General features: G+C 37.0%; 2 protein-coding genes across 5 annotated transcripts in view; one reads left to right on the top strand and one right to left on the bottom strand.

The window, feature by feature from the left end:
* Positions 1 to 19905, top strand: part of EPB41L2 (erythrocyte membrane protein band 4.1 like 2) — a 382553-nt gene that overhangs the window by 123512 nt on the left and 239136 nt on the right. The window lies entirely within an intron of this gene.
* Positions 1 to 19905, bottom strand: part of AKAP7 (A-kinase anchoring protein 7) — a 143007-nt gene that overhangs the window by 112353 nt on the left and 10749 nt on the right. For all 4 annotated transcript variants that reach the window (XM_081829013.1, XM_081829015.1, XM_081829014.1 and 1 more), the window contains exons 3-4: positions 10036 to 10175; positions 204 to 340 (exon numbers count right to left, since the gene is read on the bottom strand). In XM_081829013.1, the coding sequence (XP_081685139.1) occupies positions 204 to 340; positions 10036 to 10175 (277 nt within the window). The remainder of the gene's footprint in view (positions 1 to 203; positions 341 to 10035; positions 10176 to 19905) is intronic.

Genomic DNA, 19905 nt, shown 5'->3' with positions numbered 1-19905 from the left:
ACTGGGTGTTATGCACAAACAATGAATCATGGAACACTTCATCTAAAACTAATGATGTAATGTATGGGGATTAACATAAGAATAAAAAAAAATTATAACAAAGAATGCTTCCTTAGAATTTCAATGCCTCTGGGTTCTGCTATGTTTACTCATATTAAAGTAGTAACTTGAAAAGTGATATTCAAGGAAGGCATATTACTCACATGTTTACTTCATCTTCACTTAATAGCTGCATCACTAGCAGGGTAATATGAAAGGAGCCATCACTGGTCATTGCTTTGGCTAGTTGCTTATCTTGTTGTATTATTGCATTTTGCAGGATCTTAATTCCTCTTGTAATCTAATCACACACACACACATATACACACAAAACATAGATTAGGCAAGCAAAATTTCCTTATGGCAATTTGTAAATCAAGAAGAAAAATAAGCAACAACCAAAATTAGAACTGTGTCAAGATGCTTCAACCAAGCAATGCTTAATTACCTACTTGTTCTCAAATATCCTGGATAAAATGACTTGGGAAGCTTAATATGATGTATAAGTTTTTAAAAATCATACAATCCTTGTTCATCTTAAAAACATCAAGCCTAGGGGTGCCTGGGTGGCGCAGTCAGTTAAGCATCCAACTCTTGATTTTGGCTCGGGTTGTGATCTCAGAGTCCTGAGATTGAGCCCCACGTCGGGTTCCGTGCTCAACATGCAGTCTGCTTGAGATTCTCTCTCCCTCTCCCTCTGCCCCTCCCACTCATGCACGCGCTGTCTCTAAAATAAATAAATAAATCTTAAAAAGAAAGAAACAAACAAACATCAAGCCTAATACCCTTATTTTACAAATTGGGTCACTGGTTGAACCCACTGGTTGACAACCTCTCAGTGACCATGCATCTTTTCAGAAACTTGTCCTTGGAATATGCAGTATGACTCACGATAATTATGATCTTTCCTAAAATAAAAAAAAAAGTTTCATTCTTGCCACAGAAAGGTCAAACCAGCAGACAACATTCCATTCCTGTTGGAAGTATTATTTATTTGTCCCCAAATGAATGTGTCTGAGAACCCATTCTTCATGGCCTTTAAAATTTTTTAGGACAGCAATAATCTCAACAGGAGTGACTATTGTCATTTTTCCAGATGTGTGAGGAGGGGCATAACCATGGAGAGTTGCAAAGAGGTCCAAACGCATATGCTACAAAAACGATGACAGTCTGCATGGAGTGAGAGCCCTCATCTCTCATCAGACTGCCCCCTCTCAGTCTCTGCTCTGAAACAAGCAGGGGGGACGATGTTCTTCCCTCCTCCTCTTCCAGCTAGGTACAATTCCAGTCAACTTCTCCATGTGAGTGTACTGGAAGATGGTTGGAATGTGAAACAGCAAACTGAGCAATACTCAGAGAAAAGAGAGCACACAGAAGCTCTGAGGCAGCAGAATTCGTCAGAGAGCAAAGGGGAAGGAGAGGGGGCTGGCAACAGAAGCAGAGTCCATTAAAAAATAGCAGAGATAAGAAAAAACAGAATCATGAGCACAGCAGACTGTTCTGATACTAGAGTAGCTGTTTTATGCTGAACAATGTTCCCATTATCTGCAGAATGTGACTGAACAAATCATGAGATGCCATCCTGGGATCTGACTTGCCGTGTATCTTTACAATAAATCCACATCACCCAAAATAATCTCAGCATTTCTCTGCTTCTTGCCATCTGGAAGACAGTGACACAGGAAATGGTGTTTTCCTGGGAGGAAGTTACGCAGTAACACCCAACATACTATTTCCCAAGGCAAGATGTCACTTCCATGAAACCTAGCAAAAGAATATTGATAGCCTGGGGCGCCTGGGTGGCTCAGTTGGTTAAGCGACTGCCTTTGGCTCAGGTCATGATCCTGGAGTCCTGGGATCGAGCCCCGCATCGGGCTCCCTGCTCAGCAGGGAGTCTGCTTCTCCCTCTGACCCTCTTCCCTCTCGTGCTATCTCTCATTCTCTCTCACTCAAATAAATAAATTTAAAAAAAAAAAAAAAAGAATATTGATAGCCTGATAAACAAAGCGCTCCTGACGAATAGTACACAAAGATCATACAGAGTCACTTTCCTCTACTATCAATAAAACTAAATTGTAAACACCTCAAGGGAAATGCTCATTTCTCCTAACCCACCCTCTCACCATGGTGACTAGTAACAATAATAAAAACAATATTTAAAAGTATACCTGAAACTAACAGAACACTGTATGTTAACTACGGTAGAATTAAAATAAAGTAAAATGAAATAAAGAAGAGAACTGGCATAAGGACATACCAGTAAATATCAGTCCACATTATTCTAAAATGTGTTTTTCACCTAAAATTTATTCGACATTTTCCAAATATTAAATACATAGAATATCTTCTTTTTTTAATAGCCTAGGGTTCCAATTTAATTATCTACTCCCTTACTTATAGAAATAAAGTTTTTTCTCAAAAAAATAGTTTTTAATTAAGGAAACAAAACAAAAAAACAGTATTTAAAGAACTATAGCAGTAACCAACCTTTATGGTGTGATCACTAGGTTCTAGTACTAAAGTGAGCATTTTACACATATTAGTTCACTGAAGCCTCTGAACATTGCTATGTGGTAGATATGGGTATTAACTCTATTAAAATAAATTGAAAAACAGAAGATTAAAAAAAAAATCTCTTCAAAATCATATACCCAAAATAGCAAAGAACTTAAGGATAAATTACAACACATGAGAAAAAATGCAACAGATAGAAGGAATTGGTTTATTTTCAAGAGGGGATAAATAAATATATATTTTTATATATATAAAATGGAATGTTACTCAGGCATAAAAAGGGATGAGATCTTGCCATTTGCAAAAAACATTGATGGACCTGGAGGGTATTATGATAAGTGAGATAAGTCAGACTGAAAAAGACAAATACCGTAAGATTTCACTTATATGTGGAATCTAAAAAACAAAACAAATAAACAAATAAAAACCAGAAAGAGACCCACAGATAAAGAAAACAAACTCATGGTTGGGGGGGAAGGGCAAAATGGGTGAAGGGGAGAGGGAGATGCAGGCTTCCAGTTATGGAATGAGTAAGTCATGGGGATGACTTACAGCACAGTGTAGAGAGTCAATGGGATTATAATAGCATTGCATGGTGACAGATGGTAGCTACACTCATGGTGAGCACAGCCTAACGTATAGGCTTGTGAAATCACTATGTTGTACAACTGAAACGAATGTAACACCGTGTGTCAACTATACTTCAGCTTAAAAAAAAAAGTCATACCTCTAAACAATATAATTACATCTCCAAATCTTAGCTGGTATAAATGGTAATTCTGGTTTAACTGAACATGAAAAGTAGCACAGTATGAGAACTCTGTTTTATAAACAGAGTGATGCAAATTAAGGGTGCTGGACTTGGCTCAGAAATTCTGGATTTTAACCCCAATCTACCACAGGTGTGAACACACCCAAGTCACCTAGTCTCCCTGAGTCTTGGCTTCTTCAACTGTAAAACAGAAATAATAGAATCTGCATTGCCAAACTTACAGTGTTGTGTTATAGATCACAATAGATAAGCTACATGAAAATACAGTGTAAGCTCTACAGCATTTGCCTAATATAAGGTATGGAACACTGCCAATATTAAAATCACTGGGACTTGCTACTTGTTTTTTTTTGTTGGTTTGGTTGGTTGGTTCTTTTAAAGGTTTATTTGAGAGACAGTGGGGGGGGCAGGGGGGAGGGGGGAGGGAGAGAGAGAACCCCAAGCAGACTCCCCACTGAGCACGGATTCCATCACAGGGCTCAATCCCAGGACCCCGAGATTATGACCTGACCCGAAAACAGGAGTCAGACAGACACTCAACCACCTGAGCCACCCAGGCACCCCAGGACTTGCTACTTGAACGTAATGGGTAGAACATCTACATTTTCATAAAAACACTCTTCATTCTGGGCTCAAATAATAACCATATGGAAATTCAGGATAATGATCGAAAAATTGCATTCATTTGTGTAGTCAGCATTTTAGTGCAATGTCTAGCATGATAAAACAGTTTCAGACCATTCACACTGAAAATTAAAAACCATAAAATACTCTGAAGGTTAATTCTCTAATGTCACACAGTACTTACGATGCAGGATTACCTTCAACCTATGAAAATTTTAAAGATAATCTAATCAAGTAATATATATCTTTTTTTTTTAGTTTTATTTATTTAAGTAATCTCTACACCCACCACGAGGCTTGATCTCACAACCCTGAGATCAAGAGTCGGATGCTCCTCCGACTGAGCCAGCCAAGTGCCCTGAATCGAGTAATATATTTCCAGCTATGCTTTGATGCTCCAGATTAATTTATAATATTCCTTGATATCATCTTAAGAGCTTCATAAATCCTTTTTTATTCCTAATTACATTCTTAAAACATAAAAGAAAAATGAAAAAAACTTCAGAGTCTTCTTCCGTAAGCCACTTTAAAAAGTACCAATGTCATTAAAGGCCAAAGGAAACTAATTTTTATAGCCACTGTTTAAAATTCTATAAAGCTATTAAAGCTTGTCTGTCACCCTAATCCCCAGCCATTGACAGTACTTCACAGGCACATTCTAAAAACCTAATACTATAGAGTCATATTTAAATATGATATTGAGAGAAACTTTTAAAAATAAGAGCATTATTAAAATCTTAAATATTTCATTTTTATCTTTGTGTTTAGGGAACAAGAACAAACATCCACTTGTTAAACCTCACCACTAAGCCATATTCCACATGCCTAAAAATAATGCAGTAAGAAAATTCATTTGTATATCTTTTAAGCTTTCTAATGGACTCAAGGCATATATGAGTGCAAAGAAAAAGCCTTAAAATTACAGTGCTTCTGCATGAGGAAGAGAAGTTACATTCCAACACAGAGTAGGAGAATGTCTTTGACCCCATCTTTTGACATTATTTTCAGAATTTTTCGAAGCTGTTAACTTATATTGTTCCTAAATTTGCTGCCTCATTAAGATTTACTAGAATTATCACTTCAATTTGCTACGTAACTTTTCTTCATTGCTGAATACTTTCATTTTTCTTGCTTGTCTACAACCATGAAAAGAACTTGAAAACCTGATGACAGAGCAAAACTGGAGTAAAAGTAAAAAATCATCCTCTGGGGCACCTGGGTGGCTCAGTCGTTAAGCGTCTGCCTTCGGCTCAGGTCATGATCCCAGGGTCCTGGGACCGAGCCCCGCTTCAGGCTACCTGATCCGCGGGAGGCCTGCTTCTCCCTCTCCCACTCCCCCTGCTTGTGTTTCCTCTCTCGATGTGTCTCTCTCTGTCAAATAAAATCTTTAAAAAAAAAAAAAAGTAAAAAATCATTCTCAAATAGGAGAATTTTCCAAACCTACCAAGTGCTTAACATACACACCATGATAGCAAATACTTTTACAATTACATATCCCAGAAAAGAACTGAATACTTTTATTATGTTTATAAGACCAGCAATTTTCACATTACAAAATGATGAAATATGGAATTAAATGTTACAAATGCCTTTTAAAACCCCCAAAGAAAATCATATTTTTCCATTAGTATAAAAAATTATCTTATAAAAAATTAATACACTCCTGAATTCAGTTTCTAATTGTTCCCTTGCATTTTTTCAGTGCTGATTTACCTTTTAATATTACCACTCATAAGAAAGCACATAAAACTAACATGAGTAAATCCAACTAGAATTAATAATTAATTAAACAATTCTAGCCACTTAAGAAACATGTAGGATTTATTATAACTCCATTAAATTTTTTCCTTCTTTATTTTTATTTTTAAACCAATGTATAATTGCAGGTAATGGAGAAACACATACTTTCATATACTTGAAACTAGGATATTTTTATGCAGCCATCTTAATGCATTTTCCAATTCTAATTCTTAAAAGTATGAAATTATGAATTTCCATTAATGAAGAATTTCAAACATCTAAGAATAGGTTTAAAAATCAAAGACCCATATAAGTCTGAATACTTTTTTCTTTAAAAGTAGATGCCAACAAGTAGAGGCCAAAAGTAGAGCAACTCATTGTGAATGTGCTAGCTTCTAAAAGCTTGTTTGCAGGTCACTTAATTGGAACTTGGAATACAGTCTCCCATTGAAACAATGTTATAAATGCTGCTTCTTTTCCCAGGCCTTCCCACAAAAGCTCATAAGTAGTTTTAAAAGAAAATTTAACATCTGATACTTTAAAACAAACAAACAAAAAAGATGTTCATATAAAAGATATAAAATGTATCTCCTAATCTTGTCCCATCCTACCTCTCCTCCCTGTATTCGTATGTAAGCTTTCTGTTACCTACAAATAAGTCTCTTGAGAGGGAAACATTAAATTATTTGGTTTCCAGGTCCCTTGAAACCTGCATTCCCCATAACTACCAGTCACCCTACCCTCAAATGATGGCTGTTAAACCTGTATTATGAAACCACCATTTATAACACTGTATTTCTTATCTGTAAATTATTGTAAATGTTTTGGTGTGACTTGGTATGCCACAAACACATCTCCAGCCCTGAAATGACAGTATTTTGTGTGTGTATATTTCTATTCCTGCCAAGCTCTGCTCTAGGTACTGGGAATGAGCCGAAGAACTTTGTGTGGAAGACGAACACGTTCAGGTTGCAAGGATGGTAGATCACAAAAGGAAAGCTATGAGAGCCTGGAGGTGGCAGGGTGGGGGTGACTGAGGCGAGGTGGTCACCAGTGAAGAGGCTGGAGCTGAGATTATGGCATTAACAAAACCAAGAAGAGAGGAAAGAAAACTCCCAGACAGAAAAGGCTTTCTCTGGGGGCAGAGGGAACCTGGCAAGTTCAAGGCCAGAGAGGCTCAAGGAGAAGGGACAAATGCCAAAGTGGAGAAAGCTGACCCATGCAGAACCTCATAGAACATGGTAAAGCCTCTGTCTTTGTCCCAAAACCAACAGGAAAATAGTGAAAGATATAAGCAGGTGGGTGACATGTCCAGATTTGGGGTTAGAAAATAATTATCACCTCCATTTTACACCTAAAGAAATGTAAACTACAGAAATGAAGTCACCTGACCTACATCCACAGCGAGTTTGTAGCCCAGATGGTATTCAAACAAGGCCTGTAGGACTCCAACGCTGCACTCTTCCCACTTTCTATACAACCTCCCAGAGAGTGGGAAGCAGAAACAAAAGCTACAGCAGCTTACAGGGTGAAAACTAAGAGCTGTAGACCATTCTTTCTCTTCCCCTTGCTCCAGGCACTTTTGTGGCCCAAATCCTGAACTAAGTGGCAGAAGGAAAGAATTTCTCGACCCCCTTTCATCTTCATCCCCTTCCCCACCATATCACCCCACTGACCTTCACTGGAAGAGGCAGGAGGCCAGAACGAGGCGAGGAGGGGTAGGGCCGACATGAAGGGGACACTGAGCTGCTGTTCAGACTATCACGGGAGCCACAGATGGAGGAGTGAAGGGAGACAGACTACAGGAAGGGCCTAATTAGAGCAACTTACAGAAGTGCTTCCCAAACTTCTATACTGATGGAGTGTAGTGGAACAATCTCTATGCTGCAAAGGAACCTGGGGTCTCTTCCAACCACAAATCGTGTGTCCGTGGGGAAGTCACTTTGCCTGTTTCACACTCTGGGGCCTAAGGACCTGGCTTTGGACTTATCAGTTAAGCAGCATCACCTCTCTTCTAACTCCCATATGTGCAGATGATCCTAAATCAAAGAAAACCTGTCTAAATAACTCATAGGTATTTTAATGCACTATATAATATGTAACATAATAGATAATTGCTCATGACATTAAACTCTGTGTCACCTAAACACTTTTAAGGACTATTGTACTGTTAACCCACCACTCTTTACTGATGTGTTGCACTAAAATCAAAATCTAATTCATTACTGCATTAAATTCTAAAAACTTGGGGCGCCTGGGTGGCTCAGTCGTTAGGCATCTGCCTTCAGCTCAGGTCATGATCCCAGGGTCCTGGGATCGAGCCCCGCATCGGGCTCCCTGCTCGGCGGGAAGCCTGCTTCTCCCTCTCCCACTCCCCCTGCTTGTGTTCCCTCTCTGGCTGTGTCTCTCTGTTAAATAAATAAATAAATAAATAAATAAATAAATAAATAAATAAAATTCTAAAACCTTGTATTGCTAGGTAATAGAAATTCTCTTTTTATGTATCTTCTCTCCCCAGCTAAACTGTGATTTCACAGACTAGAAATTTCCTGGAATGTATCAATAATATTTATTTTTTCTTTTGATATTTATTCATTTGATTTCAATTTCATTTGCTTTAAATCCTTTGCTTTAAAAATTCATTAGCATCCCCTAGAAACATTCTAGTTAAATAAGGGGAGAAACAAATGCAAAATGTGCCTAGTGTTAAAAAAAAAACCACAGACCCAAAATGGAGTCACATGTTAAAAGCCCCATGTCAGCCCACCCAAGACTTAACACCTAACCTAATTGCCCCCCTAGGAACATAACCAGTCCATAAGGAATTTCCTGGTCAGCACCTTCCATGGGAGGGTGACCTTACCTAAAACGATGGATTCTTTGCTAATAGTTTCCTTCTTTCCTCTCCCTCTCTACCTTTAAAACCCTTTCCTTTTCTGCAGTCTGATGGAGCACTTTTCTCTCTGCCACATGAGATATTGCCCAATTCATGACTTGTTCGATAAAGCCAACTGGATCTTCAAATTTACTCGGAATTTCTGTTGTTGAACACTAGTAAAAGAGATCATAGTCCACAATCAAACAGAAATTCCGATCTGCCTCTCAAATTGCACCAATATGTGAAAACAATCAATCTTCCAAGTGAGCTGTTCTTCCCTACCTCACCGCTCTAGCAGTTTTATTAGATACTGATACTGTAGCTCTCAGCTACGTACAAGAGTTTCTTAGTTTGAGCCAATCGACTGGTCCCATTTCCTATTATTCATACCACATTAATTTTTCAGATTTTTAATAGATTTCTACCCAAGTTATCATGCAATATTAAATCGGCACAACAATGAGTAATTTTTAAAGAAACTGTGTTGCAATAATCATCACCTTACACAGGACTAAGCAGCAAGAAATCCCACTTTACTTTCCTAGCAGAGATTTCAGAATCCTCTTTTTCTACCTGGTCACTACTCTCTGCTTCTGAAAGGTTCCCCCGTTGTGGCGAGCAAATGCTTAGAGAGAACCAAACTTGACATGCCATCTGGCAACACTTTTTAAAAGGCTTTTGCAAAATTATTATTTAAATATGGTTTTTTAAATAGTATTTCTCAAAATTACTGTTTAAATATATTCTATTGTTTAAATAGGATTATTTCTTATATAGCCCAACTAAAATGCCACCAAAGACACTTAAGGGCTGACAGCAAATGGGCTTACAAGCATTTAATGTATCTTAAATCTAATTTAAAATAAAACTTTATAGTAAAATAGTTTTTTTTTTAAAAAATAACACCTCTTGGGCGCCTGGGTGGCTCAGTCGTTAAGCATCTGCCTTCGGCTCAGGTCATGATCCCAGAGTCCTGGGATCGAGTCCCACATCGGGCTCCCTGCTCGGCGGGAAGCCTGCTTCTCCCTCTCCCACTCCCCCTGATTGTGTTCCCTCTCTCGCTGTCTCTCTCTGTCAAATAAATAAATAAAATCTTTAAAAAAAAAAAAAGAAAAGAAAAAAAATAACACCTCTAAAAAACAAAACAAATGAATAAACAAACAAAAAAGCAGAAACAAATCCATACATACAAAGAACTGATGGCTGCCTGGGGGATGGGCAGAATGGGAGAAGGGGAGTGGGAGATACAGACTTCTAGTTATGGAATGAGTAAGTCACGGGGATGAAAGGCACAACATAGGGAATATAGTCAATGGTACTGTGATAGCATTGTTTGGTGACAGATGGAAGCTACACCATCTGTGTGACAGTGAGCATAGCACAATATAGATCGTCAAATCACTGTGCTGGAGAACTGAAACCAATGTAACATTTCATGTCAAGTATACTTCAATTAAAAAAAAAGCACCTCTTTGTTGGTGATCGGAATGGATAGGAAATAGTTGGGTTGATAATCTTTTTGCTTTTTTTTCCTCTTCTTTATTTGATCTTTACTGATCCGTTCATTTTCTTTACTTCTCTCCAAATTTGTGTGAGGTACATCAGTGACTAGAGGGAAAAAGTCAAACAATAATATGTCTGATGTATTTAAACAAAGATAACTTAGTCAAAAAGAAAAAAGGAAACAAGCACTACGTAAGTAGCAATCATTCATAATAGTCATTTTGAAATCTAAAGCAGGAGCTAGAAAAGTATTCTGTAAAGGACCACAGAGCAAATATTTTAGGCTTTGCAGATCATATGGTCTTAGTCAACATGATATTGGTTATGTTCCTGGGGGGGCAGTTAGGTTAGGTGTCGGCTAAGTCGGCTGTAGACAAACACAGAGGATAGGTATAGCTGTGTTCCAATAAAACTTCCTTTACAAAGCAGATAGTTAGCCAGATTTGGCCCACGATCTAAAGCGCAACTAACAACCATCCTCTCTCCCATGACACAATTTTTTTTTTTCCCATCTTTGGGATCAACTCTAAAAGACCCCAGTGATCAACACACACAATGCCTTGGAAAGGACTGTGGGAAGTCTGAGCTCAACCAACAGCACACTGCCTGTGTGCCTACACAAGCCTGAACTCATTATACATGAGGAAACAGAAGCGCAGAAAAACTTCTAAAAACTGTTCAATGTCACAGAGTCAAATCTGGCATTTAGACCTTTTAACTTTCTCCTTCTAGTATGTTTTCTACTGGATCAAACTGCTTCTCTGTTGAAGTTCTGCAAAACCAAAGGGCAGAAGTAATTTTCCTTATTCTGTTGTTCTTAAAAAAAATTTTTTTTTATTTGTAAGTAATTTCTACAACCTGAGATCAAGAGTCGCATGCTCCAGCAACTTATCCAGTCAGGTACCCCTACTGTTCTTTAAAATATTAAGAGTAGGGGCACCTGGCTGGCTCAGTCAGAGAAGCACGTGACTCGATCTTGGGATCATGAGTTCAAGGCCCACATTAAGTGTAGAGATTACTTAACAATAAATAAACTTTAAAAAGAATTTTAAAAAATAAAAAAAATTAAGAGTAAATAATGTTTAAATAAATGTCACAAATAGTATTTTAGTGCTAACTTCTAAGAAAATTAGTAGAGTATGTTTAAAACTTAAAAACTAAAGGTTTGTAGAAACAGACAGGAGTAACATACTCTAGGAGTAACATACACTTGTGACATCTAGAAGGTAGGGGTAAATTAAGAGCAAGGTAACCTGGGTAATAAGTCTAACTATATCATTATGAGTTAGGGCAAAATTATCTGGTATGTTTGTGCATCCACTTCACTACCATGTTTCTCAACAATATACCTGATGATTAATATGATTAAAATGATATATCTTCACAGAGAACATGTGTTTGAAATATAAATTATCATCAGCTTCTTGTATACATGTAAGCTAGTGAGAACTTTATAAATTCTATTGCTAAGAAAAAGTTTGCCGCATTCTCATCTGTATCATGAGCATCATTTGAATTGCTTCATATGATGCCATTGGGTTTTATTTCCCATGCAATTCTTTAAATATGGAAAATCAAATCAATATGTTGTTGAGCTGCTTGTAATTTTAGACATCTAAGAAACAGTCCTACATTTGATTGTAGTAACAAACTAAATCTACTAATTTTATTTTATTTTATTTTATTTTTTTTAAGATTTTATTTATTTATTTGACAGAGAGAGAGAGACACAGCGAGAGAGAGAACACAAGCGGGGGAGTGGGAGAGGGAGAAGTAGGCTTCCTGCGGAGCAGGGAGCCTGATGCGGGGCTCGATCCCAGGACCCTGGGATCATGACCTGAGCTGAAGGCAGACACTTAACGACTGAGCCACCCAGGCACCCCTAAATCTACTAACTTTAAACAGAAGCCACAAAATATGCTAATAAAGTACCATATATATTTTAAAGCCACGTCTGAATACATTTCTAGTCCACCTCCATCTGCTCTTAGTAAACCGGTACTCTAGAAATGGAAACCAATTTTAATATAGTCTGGATCAGAGTTTGTGGGTTGGAATCCTGTCCCCAGCCCCATTTACTAGCTGTGACATCTTCAATTAGTCACAAGAACTCTCTTTACTTCAGTTTCCTCCTCCATAATTTGAGAATAATAATAGTAGCTACCTCACAGGGCCATTTTTTGAGTGAGTTAATACATGAAAGCTCTTAGACTACTTCCTGGTACAAATTAAGCACTATCATTAGCTATTATTAGATGTTACCCAGAGCCAAACAGAATTAGGGAGATAAATGTGTATCTGCTAACATCATTTAGAAGACTCCAAAAAGAAACGGAGATGAAGTGTAAACTACCCATTGTTTTTCATCATCCAGAGCACTTGTACTCTCTATGATTATGGAAAATGAAGAACAATCTTGAGCAGTTTTTAAAAAATTAAAGATAACACTGAAAAATATTTCTAAAGCAAAACACCCACTTTTTAAGGTAAAATCACAAACTAATTCTAAATAAGTTCCCAGCATCCTTCCTTTTATATCCAAATCCAGACACAGGGCTAACCCCAAGCAGCACTGGAAGCTGGGACAGTGAAGTTATCAACCTATGCCTATGTGGGGAAAGTAATCTATGAAAGGAAAAGCATGGGGAACAGCTGCTGGTGAGGCAACCAGTAATGTGTGTTTCAGCCCTGCAGAGGCAGCACTAGATGGTGAAAAGAGCAAGGACCCAAAGACAAGTCTTCCAACAAGCATCTTTCCATCAAATCACTTCATTTCCCTATCTGAGACTTAAAAAGTTGGCCAATCCATACAGAATAGCTTATTCTAGGTCTGAGGCATAAAATATACCAGAAGAGCCTGGATCTTCAAAGACTCCTGGCACCATGTCAATTTGAAAGTCCCCTCACTGGCCAAAGACGGCACAATTACAGCATCAAATAGAATAATAACTTCAATGGTGTGAAATACATCAGCTACGCTTAAATCCATCAGTTCATTATGATACTCAAAGGAAAAATTAAAAACAAAATTCACAGGTCACCTTTGGATTAGTCTGAAGAACTATTATTCTACAAACTTGGTGATAAAAGAGAAAAAAAAAATCAAGCATTTATCCTGCTTTTCCTTATAAGCAAAGAGTCATACAGGGAATCAAACAGTTAACTAAGGCAAAGTTCTTCTTTATAGAAATTTTCAGCTAGTAATTCAAAAAGGCAGAGTTAAAACATCATCATTTTGAAACCCTCAACAGAGTAATGGATCAACCCAAAGATTATCAGTGGATGATCCATTAAATGGAAAGCTGATGGGGTACATCAAGTGACAAGATGGGAAGCCACTGATAAATCTTAACATCACAAAAAGGCAAGACAACCAAACATTATATGCCTCCTGATGTCACACAATAGGAAATTCATAGCATTTTTGCAGCTTTCTTGCCAATATTCCAAAACTTAATCGAGATTCCTTAATCTACCAGTTTACTGAAATACAAAGGACAGAGAAATACATTAAATGACCATAATATAGGTACATCAATACAGCCTGATTTCTTCAATAAACACACACACACACACACACAAACACACACACAAAGGGAGATCTATAGATGAAAAAAAAAAACTGAAGAGATTTGTCAATCAAATAAAATGTATAGACTTTGGTTCCTAATTCAAAACAGTTTTTAAAAAATTATGACACAGAGAAATGTGAATACTGACAGAATATTTGATGGCATTAGGAATTACTCTTATTTTTTGTCACAGGATGGATATTTTGGATATACTTTTTTTAAAAATTCCTTATCTTTTAAAGACACATACTAAAGTATTTACAGATAAAATCTATCTGGAATATACTTCAAAATAATCCAGTGAGGAAGAGGTGATAAAGAGATGAGGCTCGGTCTAATATTCCACTTTTGAATACGCTTGAAAGTTTCCATAATTAAGTATTTTTTAAAAAACAGAAACAAAAACTAGGGGCAGGTACAGGAGTGGGACAGCTAGATAATCTCTATCTAGAGTCTCTTCTAGTTACAGTTTTCTCTCATCTGTGATAAAGGTACTAATTTAACACCTGTACCAATTAGGACATTTCATGGTGAAATTAGATAAAAAATGGTGTCCAGCGGTGCCTGGCAAGCTGAGTTAGAAGAGCATGTGACTCCTGATCTTGGGGTCATGAGCTGAAGGCCCATGTTGGGTGTACAGATTACTAAAATAAATAAATAAATAACCTGAAGAAGAGGAAGATGAAGAAGAAGAGTGTCCAAATTAATAATACAGCTGATTTTATCACCTCTAGTTCATTTCAAAACTAATATAGTAGAAAGAGAATCCTGAACCTACAGTCTAATTTTTCTTGTTTTTCTTTTTTCAAACTGCTAGTATCAAACTACAAGTGGGTTATGAAATCAACTTAGAAGATAATCTAAAAGCACTTTTTAAAACCTGGAATGGAATGCAATGGGGTGGAAGGGAATAAAATGGAATAAATAGAATAGAAGAGTATTAGAATGCAGAATAGAATACTGCAGAATAGGGGCGCCTGGGTGGCTCAGTTGGTTAAGCGACTGCCTTCGGCTCAGGTCATGATCCTGGAGTCCCGGGATCGAGTCCCGCATCGGGCTCCCTGCTCGGCAGGGAGTCTGCTTCTCCCTCGGACCCTCCCCCCTCTCATGTGCTCTCTCTCTCAGTCTCTCCCTCTCAAATAAATAAATAAAATCTTTAAAAAAAAAAAAATACTGCAGAATAGGATAGAATACAAGCACTATAGTCAGTACATTGTTTATGGCAGATATAAGTACTGCTCCATGTCCAGGTTTCTGCGTACACATGGGTATTGGGTGGCAATGTAAAATGTATCCTTAGTGTGAACTAAGACACTGAATCATTTCTGCTGTATTTTACTCAATATGAACAGACTTAAAAACATGGTATTTAGGAGACCATGAGGCTTTTAGCATTTTAAGTTGTTTTATACCTTATCTGTTTAAAACTAAAATGTTCTTCCTGTAGCGACTTATTTTTGCCATTTCAAACATTGCGTAAGTCCATTTTACAGACATCCAGAGAAGGAAAACCATAATCTTGAAAGATAATAGTTAGAATTATATAAAAACTCTTAACAGTTCTGGTATTGGGGCACCTGGGTGGCTCAGTCTGTTGAGTCTTTGCCTTTGGCTCAAGTCATGATCACTGGGTCCCGGGATCGAGCCCCACATTGGGCTCCCTGCTCAGTGAGGAGCCTGCTTCTCCCTCTCCCTCTGCTCCTCTCCCTGCTTATACTCTCTCTCTGTCAAATTAATTAATTAATTTAATTAAAAAAAAAAACAATTCTGGTATCATGAGAATGACATAGTGTAAAATCCCAATTCAAATACAACCTCTTAAAAACAAACAAACAAATCTCTTGGTAAAAATAAAGACATACAGGGTTTTTCTAAATTCCCTTAGCTTTCTCTAATCTTATCCATAACTATTTAACTTTCTTTTCAATTGGATTATCTAAAATTTTCTTTTGTGGGGTGCCTGGCTGGCTCAGCTGGTATAATTTTAATTTATATGAAAATAATAATGAACAAAGTATTCATGTAATATCTAGTTTACAAATAAAAGCATTAAATATCAGTGATCACAGAAGCAAAACAGAGAACACTTTGGCCATGAGCCCTGGATCTTTCACTGGATGTTAGCTCATAACTTCATCTCATAAATTTAATTTATTACACTGTTAATTTTCATAATGATTTCAGTAACCATTGCAATGTGCTCTAATTAATCTCGTCTTATCGATAAAAGCTACAATTCTGATCCATGCATTTTTTTTTTATCCAAAGCACATGTCATTTTATGCAAATTATCTAATTTTTCCTTAAGTTTTATTCCTTCAAAAAAAACTACAAGAGAATGAATTATGGGAGAAATTACTTTAATTAGGTAGTCCATCTGTTATTGTTGGGTGATTGTTTTCACATTTCCTCTTAGCCAAAAGGCTGGGAACAAACTAGATTCTTTGTTTTGATAAATCTTCTCTTTTTTCCTTGTTCTGTAAGCAGTCAAAATCTTTGAAGTAATCATTCTTTTTTTTTTTTTTAAGATTTTATTTATTTATTTGACAGAGAGAGCGAGAGAAAGCACAAACGGGGAGGAGAGGGAGAAGCAGGCTCCCCACGGAGCAAGGAGCCCGATGTGGGGCTCGAACCCAGGACCCTGGGATCAGGACTTGAGCTGAAGGCAGTCACTTAACAGACTGAGCCACCCAGGCGCCCCTGAAGTAATCATTCTTAAAACTCCTGAACTTATGACTTACAATATTATCTTCTCCATTTCATAGCATTATCACCCCTTATTGAGTAATCGTTAACAAATTGATAAAATTGTCTTTAAAAAATTTTACCTCCCTCATTTTCTCTGAGGATTAAATAAGAAAATATAAAGCAGTTAGCAACGTGCTGAAAGCATACAATAGTATTATTATAAAATATTGCTCTCAAGATGAAAATTTGTTTAAATATTTAATTTAGCAAGTATACTTAGGCAAAAAATTTTGGTGAGATTGATGAAACTTTACATGTATTAACAAGTTAAATCCTCCCAACTCCTGAAACAGCTACAATTATTATGCCAATTTTATAGATAATGAAATTGAGCCTAGACATTTGCTCAAAGGACACAATAAGAAAGTGAAGAAGCGGGGCACCTGGGTGGCTCAGTCGTTAAGCGTCTGCCTTCGGCTCAGGTCATGATCCCGGGGTCCTGGGATCGAGCCCCGCATCGGGCTCCCTGCTCCGCAGGAAGCCTGCTTCTCCCTCTCCCACTCCCCCGCTTGTGTTCCCTCTCTCGCTGTCTCTCTCTCTCTCTGTCAAATAAATAAATAAAAAATCTTAAAAAAAAAAAATCTATAAAAAGAAAGTGAAGAAGCATGGTGCTGGAACACTGGACAGCTACATGCAAAAGAATGAAACTGGACCACTTTCTTACACCATACACAAAAATAAACTCAACTGGACTAAAGACCTAAATGTGAGACCTGAAACCATAAAACTAAAAGAAAACACAGGCAGTAATCTCTTTGACATTGGCTTTAGCAACATTTTTCTAGATGCCTCCTCAGGCAAGGGAATCAAAAGCAAAAATAAACTATTGGGATCACACCAAAATAAAAAACTTTTGTACAGCAAAGGAAACCATCAACAAATGAAAAAAGCAATCCACTGAATGGGAGAATATATTCACAAAAGATATATCCAGTAAGGGGCTAATACCCAAAATATACAATGAACTTGTACAAATCAACACCAAAAAAAAAAAAAATTAAAACATGGGCAGAGGACCTGAAGAGACATTTTTCCAAAGACATACAGGTGGCCAACAGACATGAAAAAATGCTCATCATCACTAATCATCAGGAAACTGCAGATCAAAACCACAATGAGATAATCACCTCACACCTGTCAGAAGGGCTAGAATCAAAATGACAAAAAAATAAGTGTTGGCAAGGATGTGGAGAAAAAGGATCCCTCATGTACTGTTGGTAGGAATGTAGACTGGTGCAACCACTGTGGAAAAGAGTTTGGAGGTTCCTTAAAAACTTAAAAATAGAAATACCATATGATCCACATGCAAAAGAATAAAGGGTGTTTATCCACTAGAGGGTGTTTATCCAAAGAAAATGAAAATGCTAATTTGAAAAATATATGCACCCTATGTTTATTGCAGCATTATTTACAATAGCAAAGATATGAAAACTACCCAAATGTCCATGGATACTTGAATGGATAAAGAAGATGTAGTATATATACACGATGGAATGTTACTCAGCCATATAAAAGAAGCCATGTGTGACAATGTGGATGGACCTAGAAGATATTATGCTAAGTGAATAAGTCAGACAGAGAAAGACAAATATCAGATGATTTTACTTACATGTGTAATGTACAAAAACAAATGAACAAAGAAACAAAGGGAAAACAGATTCTTAAATACAGAGAACAAACAAACTTGCCAGAGGGGAGGGGAGGATGGGTGAAATAGGTAAAGGGGATTAAGAAGTACAAACTCCCAGTTATAAAATAAATAAGTCATGGAGTTGAAAAGTACAGCACAGGGAATAGAGTCAAAATATCGTAATTACGTTGTATGGTGACAGATGATGACTACATGTACTATGATGAGCAAAGAATAATATACAGAATTGTTGAATCAGTATGTTGTATACATGAAAGTAATATAATGGTGTATGTTAATTATACTTCCAAAAAAAGCATTTAAGTCTACTTATTTATTTAAGTAAGCTCTACACCCAATTTGGGGCTTGAACTCACAACCCTGAGATCAAGGGTTATATGCTCTTCCAACTGATCCAGTCAGATGACCCCAAAAAAAACTTTTTAAGAGAAAGTGTAAAACCCTGACAGTCTGACCCCACAGCCGTAGCTGTAACCACCATAGTTTAACACTATTAGGAAGTACAGGGGTAACATTAGTGGACAGGATCAAAGAGGAATAAGTTTATCCAGCTCTCTATTTACTGAGTCAATGAAGCTTACATCTTTAAAAGCAAGTTTTTAAGCACATTTACAAATTCTAACTGTATTTTTTCTTTTCCATTTTTTTTCAAATTTTTATTTATTTATTTAACTAGTTAGTTAACATACAGTGCAATATTGGTTTCTGGAATAGGATTCAGTGGTTCATCACTTACATACAACACCCAGTGCTCATCATAACAGGTACCCTTCTTAATACCCATCACTCATCTAGCCCATCCCCCACCCACCTCCCTTCATCATCCCTCAGTTTGTTCTCTATAGTTAAGAGTCTCTGGGGCACCTGGGTAGCTCAGTCAGTTAAAACGTCTGACTCAGTGTCAGCTCAGGTCATGATCTCAGGGTCCTGGGATTGAGCCCCACGTTGGGCTCCCCACTCAGCAGGGAGTCTGCTTGTCCCTCTGCCCCTCCTCCTGCTTGTGTGCTCTCTCTCTCTCTCAAGTAAATAAAATCTTAAAAAAAGAGTCTTTTTTACGCTTTGCCTCCCTCTCTCTCTTTTTTCCCCTCCCATATGTTCAACTGTTTTGCTTCTTAAATCCCACATATGAGTGGAATCATATGATATTCATCTTTCTCTGGCTTATTTCACCTAGCATAATACACTCTAGCTCTATCCACATTGTTACAAATGGCAAGACTTCATTCTTTTTGATGGTTGAGTAATATTCCATTGTGTGTGTGTGTGTGTGTGTGTGTTTATATGTATATGTATACATGTATATGTATATATGTATATATATATATATATATATATATACACATCACATCTTCTTTATCCATGTATCAGTCAATGGACATTTGGGCTCTTTCCACAGTTTGGCTAATTGTATTTTTTCATAAAAAGAATAAAAAACACTCACAAAATTTGAAGATTAGACAAAAGAACCAAAAAATTACTCATAAACCCACTATCTTAACACAACCACTATGAATTCTGGGGACAGGTCACATAAAGTATTTATACAATTGTAAACAAACACCCATACTTTTTTCCCCCATACTTTTTCACTTTGCATTTTAGGTAGGAAATATTTCTTGTAAGATAGTTTTCAGAAAAACTCTTTTCATAACATGTAATTTAAGGCACTAGTCTAACTTACTCACTCACTCCCTAATCTTGGACATTTGGGGGGTTTTCCAATATTTTTACTATTTAAAAGATGTTGTGACACATATATTGATGAATAATTTTTTTTTCTGCAAGTAAGACTATGTCCTTACATTGGGAATCCCTGAGTCTGAACACTGCTTGAGACCCCAACAAATTCCATTCTAAAAGGACT

This window comes from Leptonychotes weddellii, chromosome 8, assembly GCF_054177405.1.
Source record: "Leptonychotes weddellii isolate Sample4059 chromosome 8, ASM5417740v2, whole genome shotgun sequence".
Classification (NCBI taxonomy): Eukaryota; Metazoa; Chordata; class Mammalia; order Carnivora; family Phocidae; genus Leptonychotes; species Leptonychotes weddellii.
The sequence above is the reverse complement of the archived record's forward strand: the minus strand, read 5'-3'. Positions and strand labels throughout refer to the sequence as shown.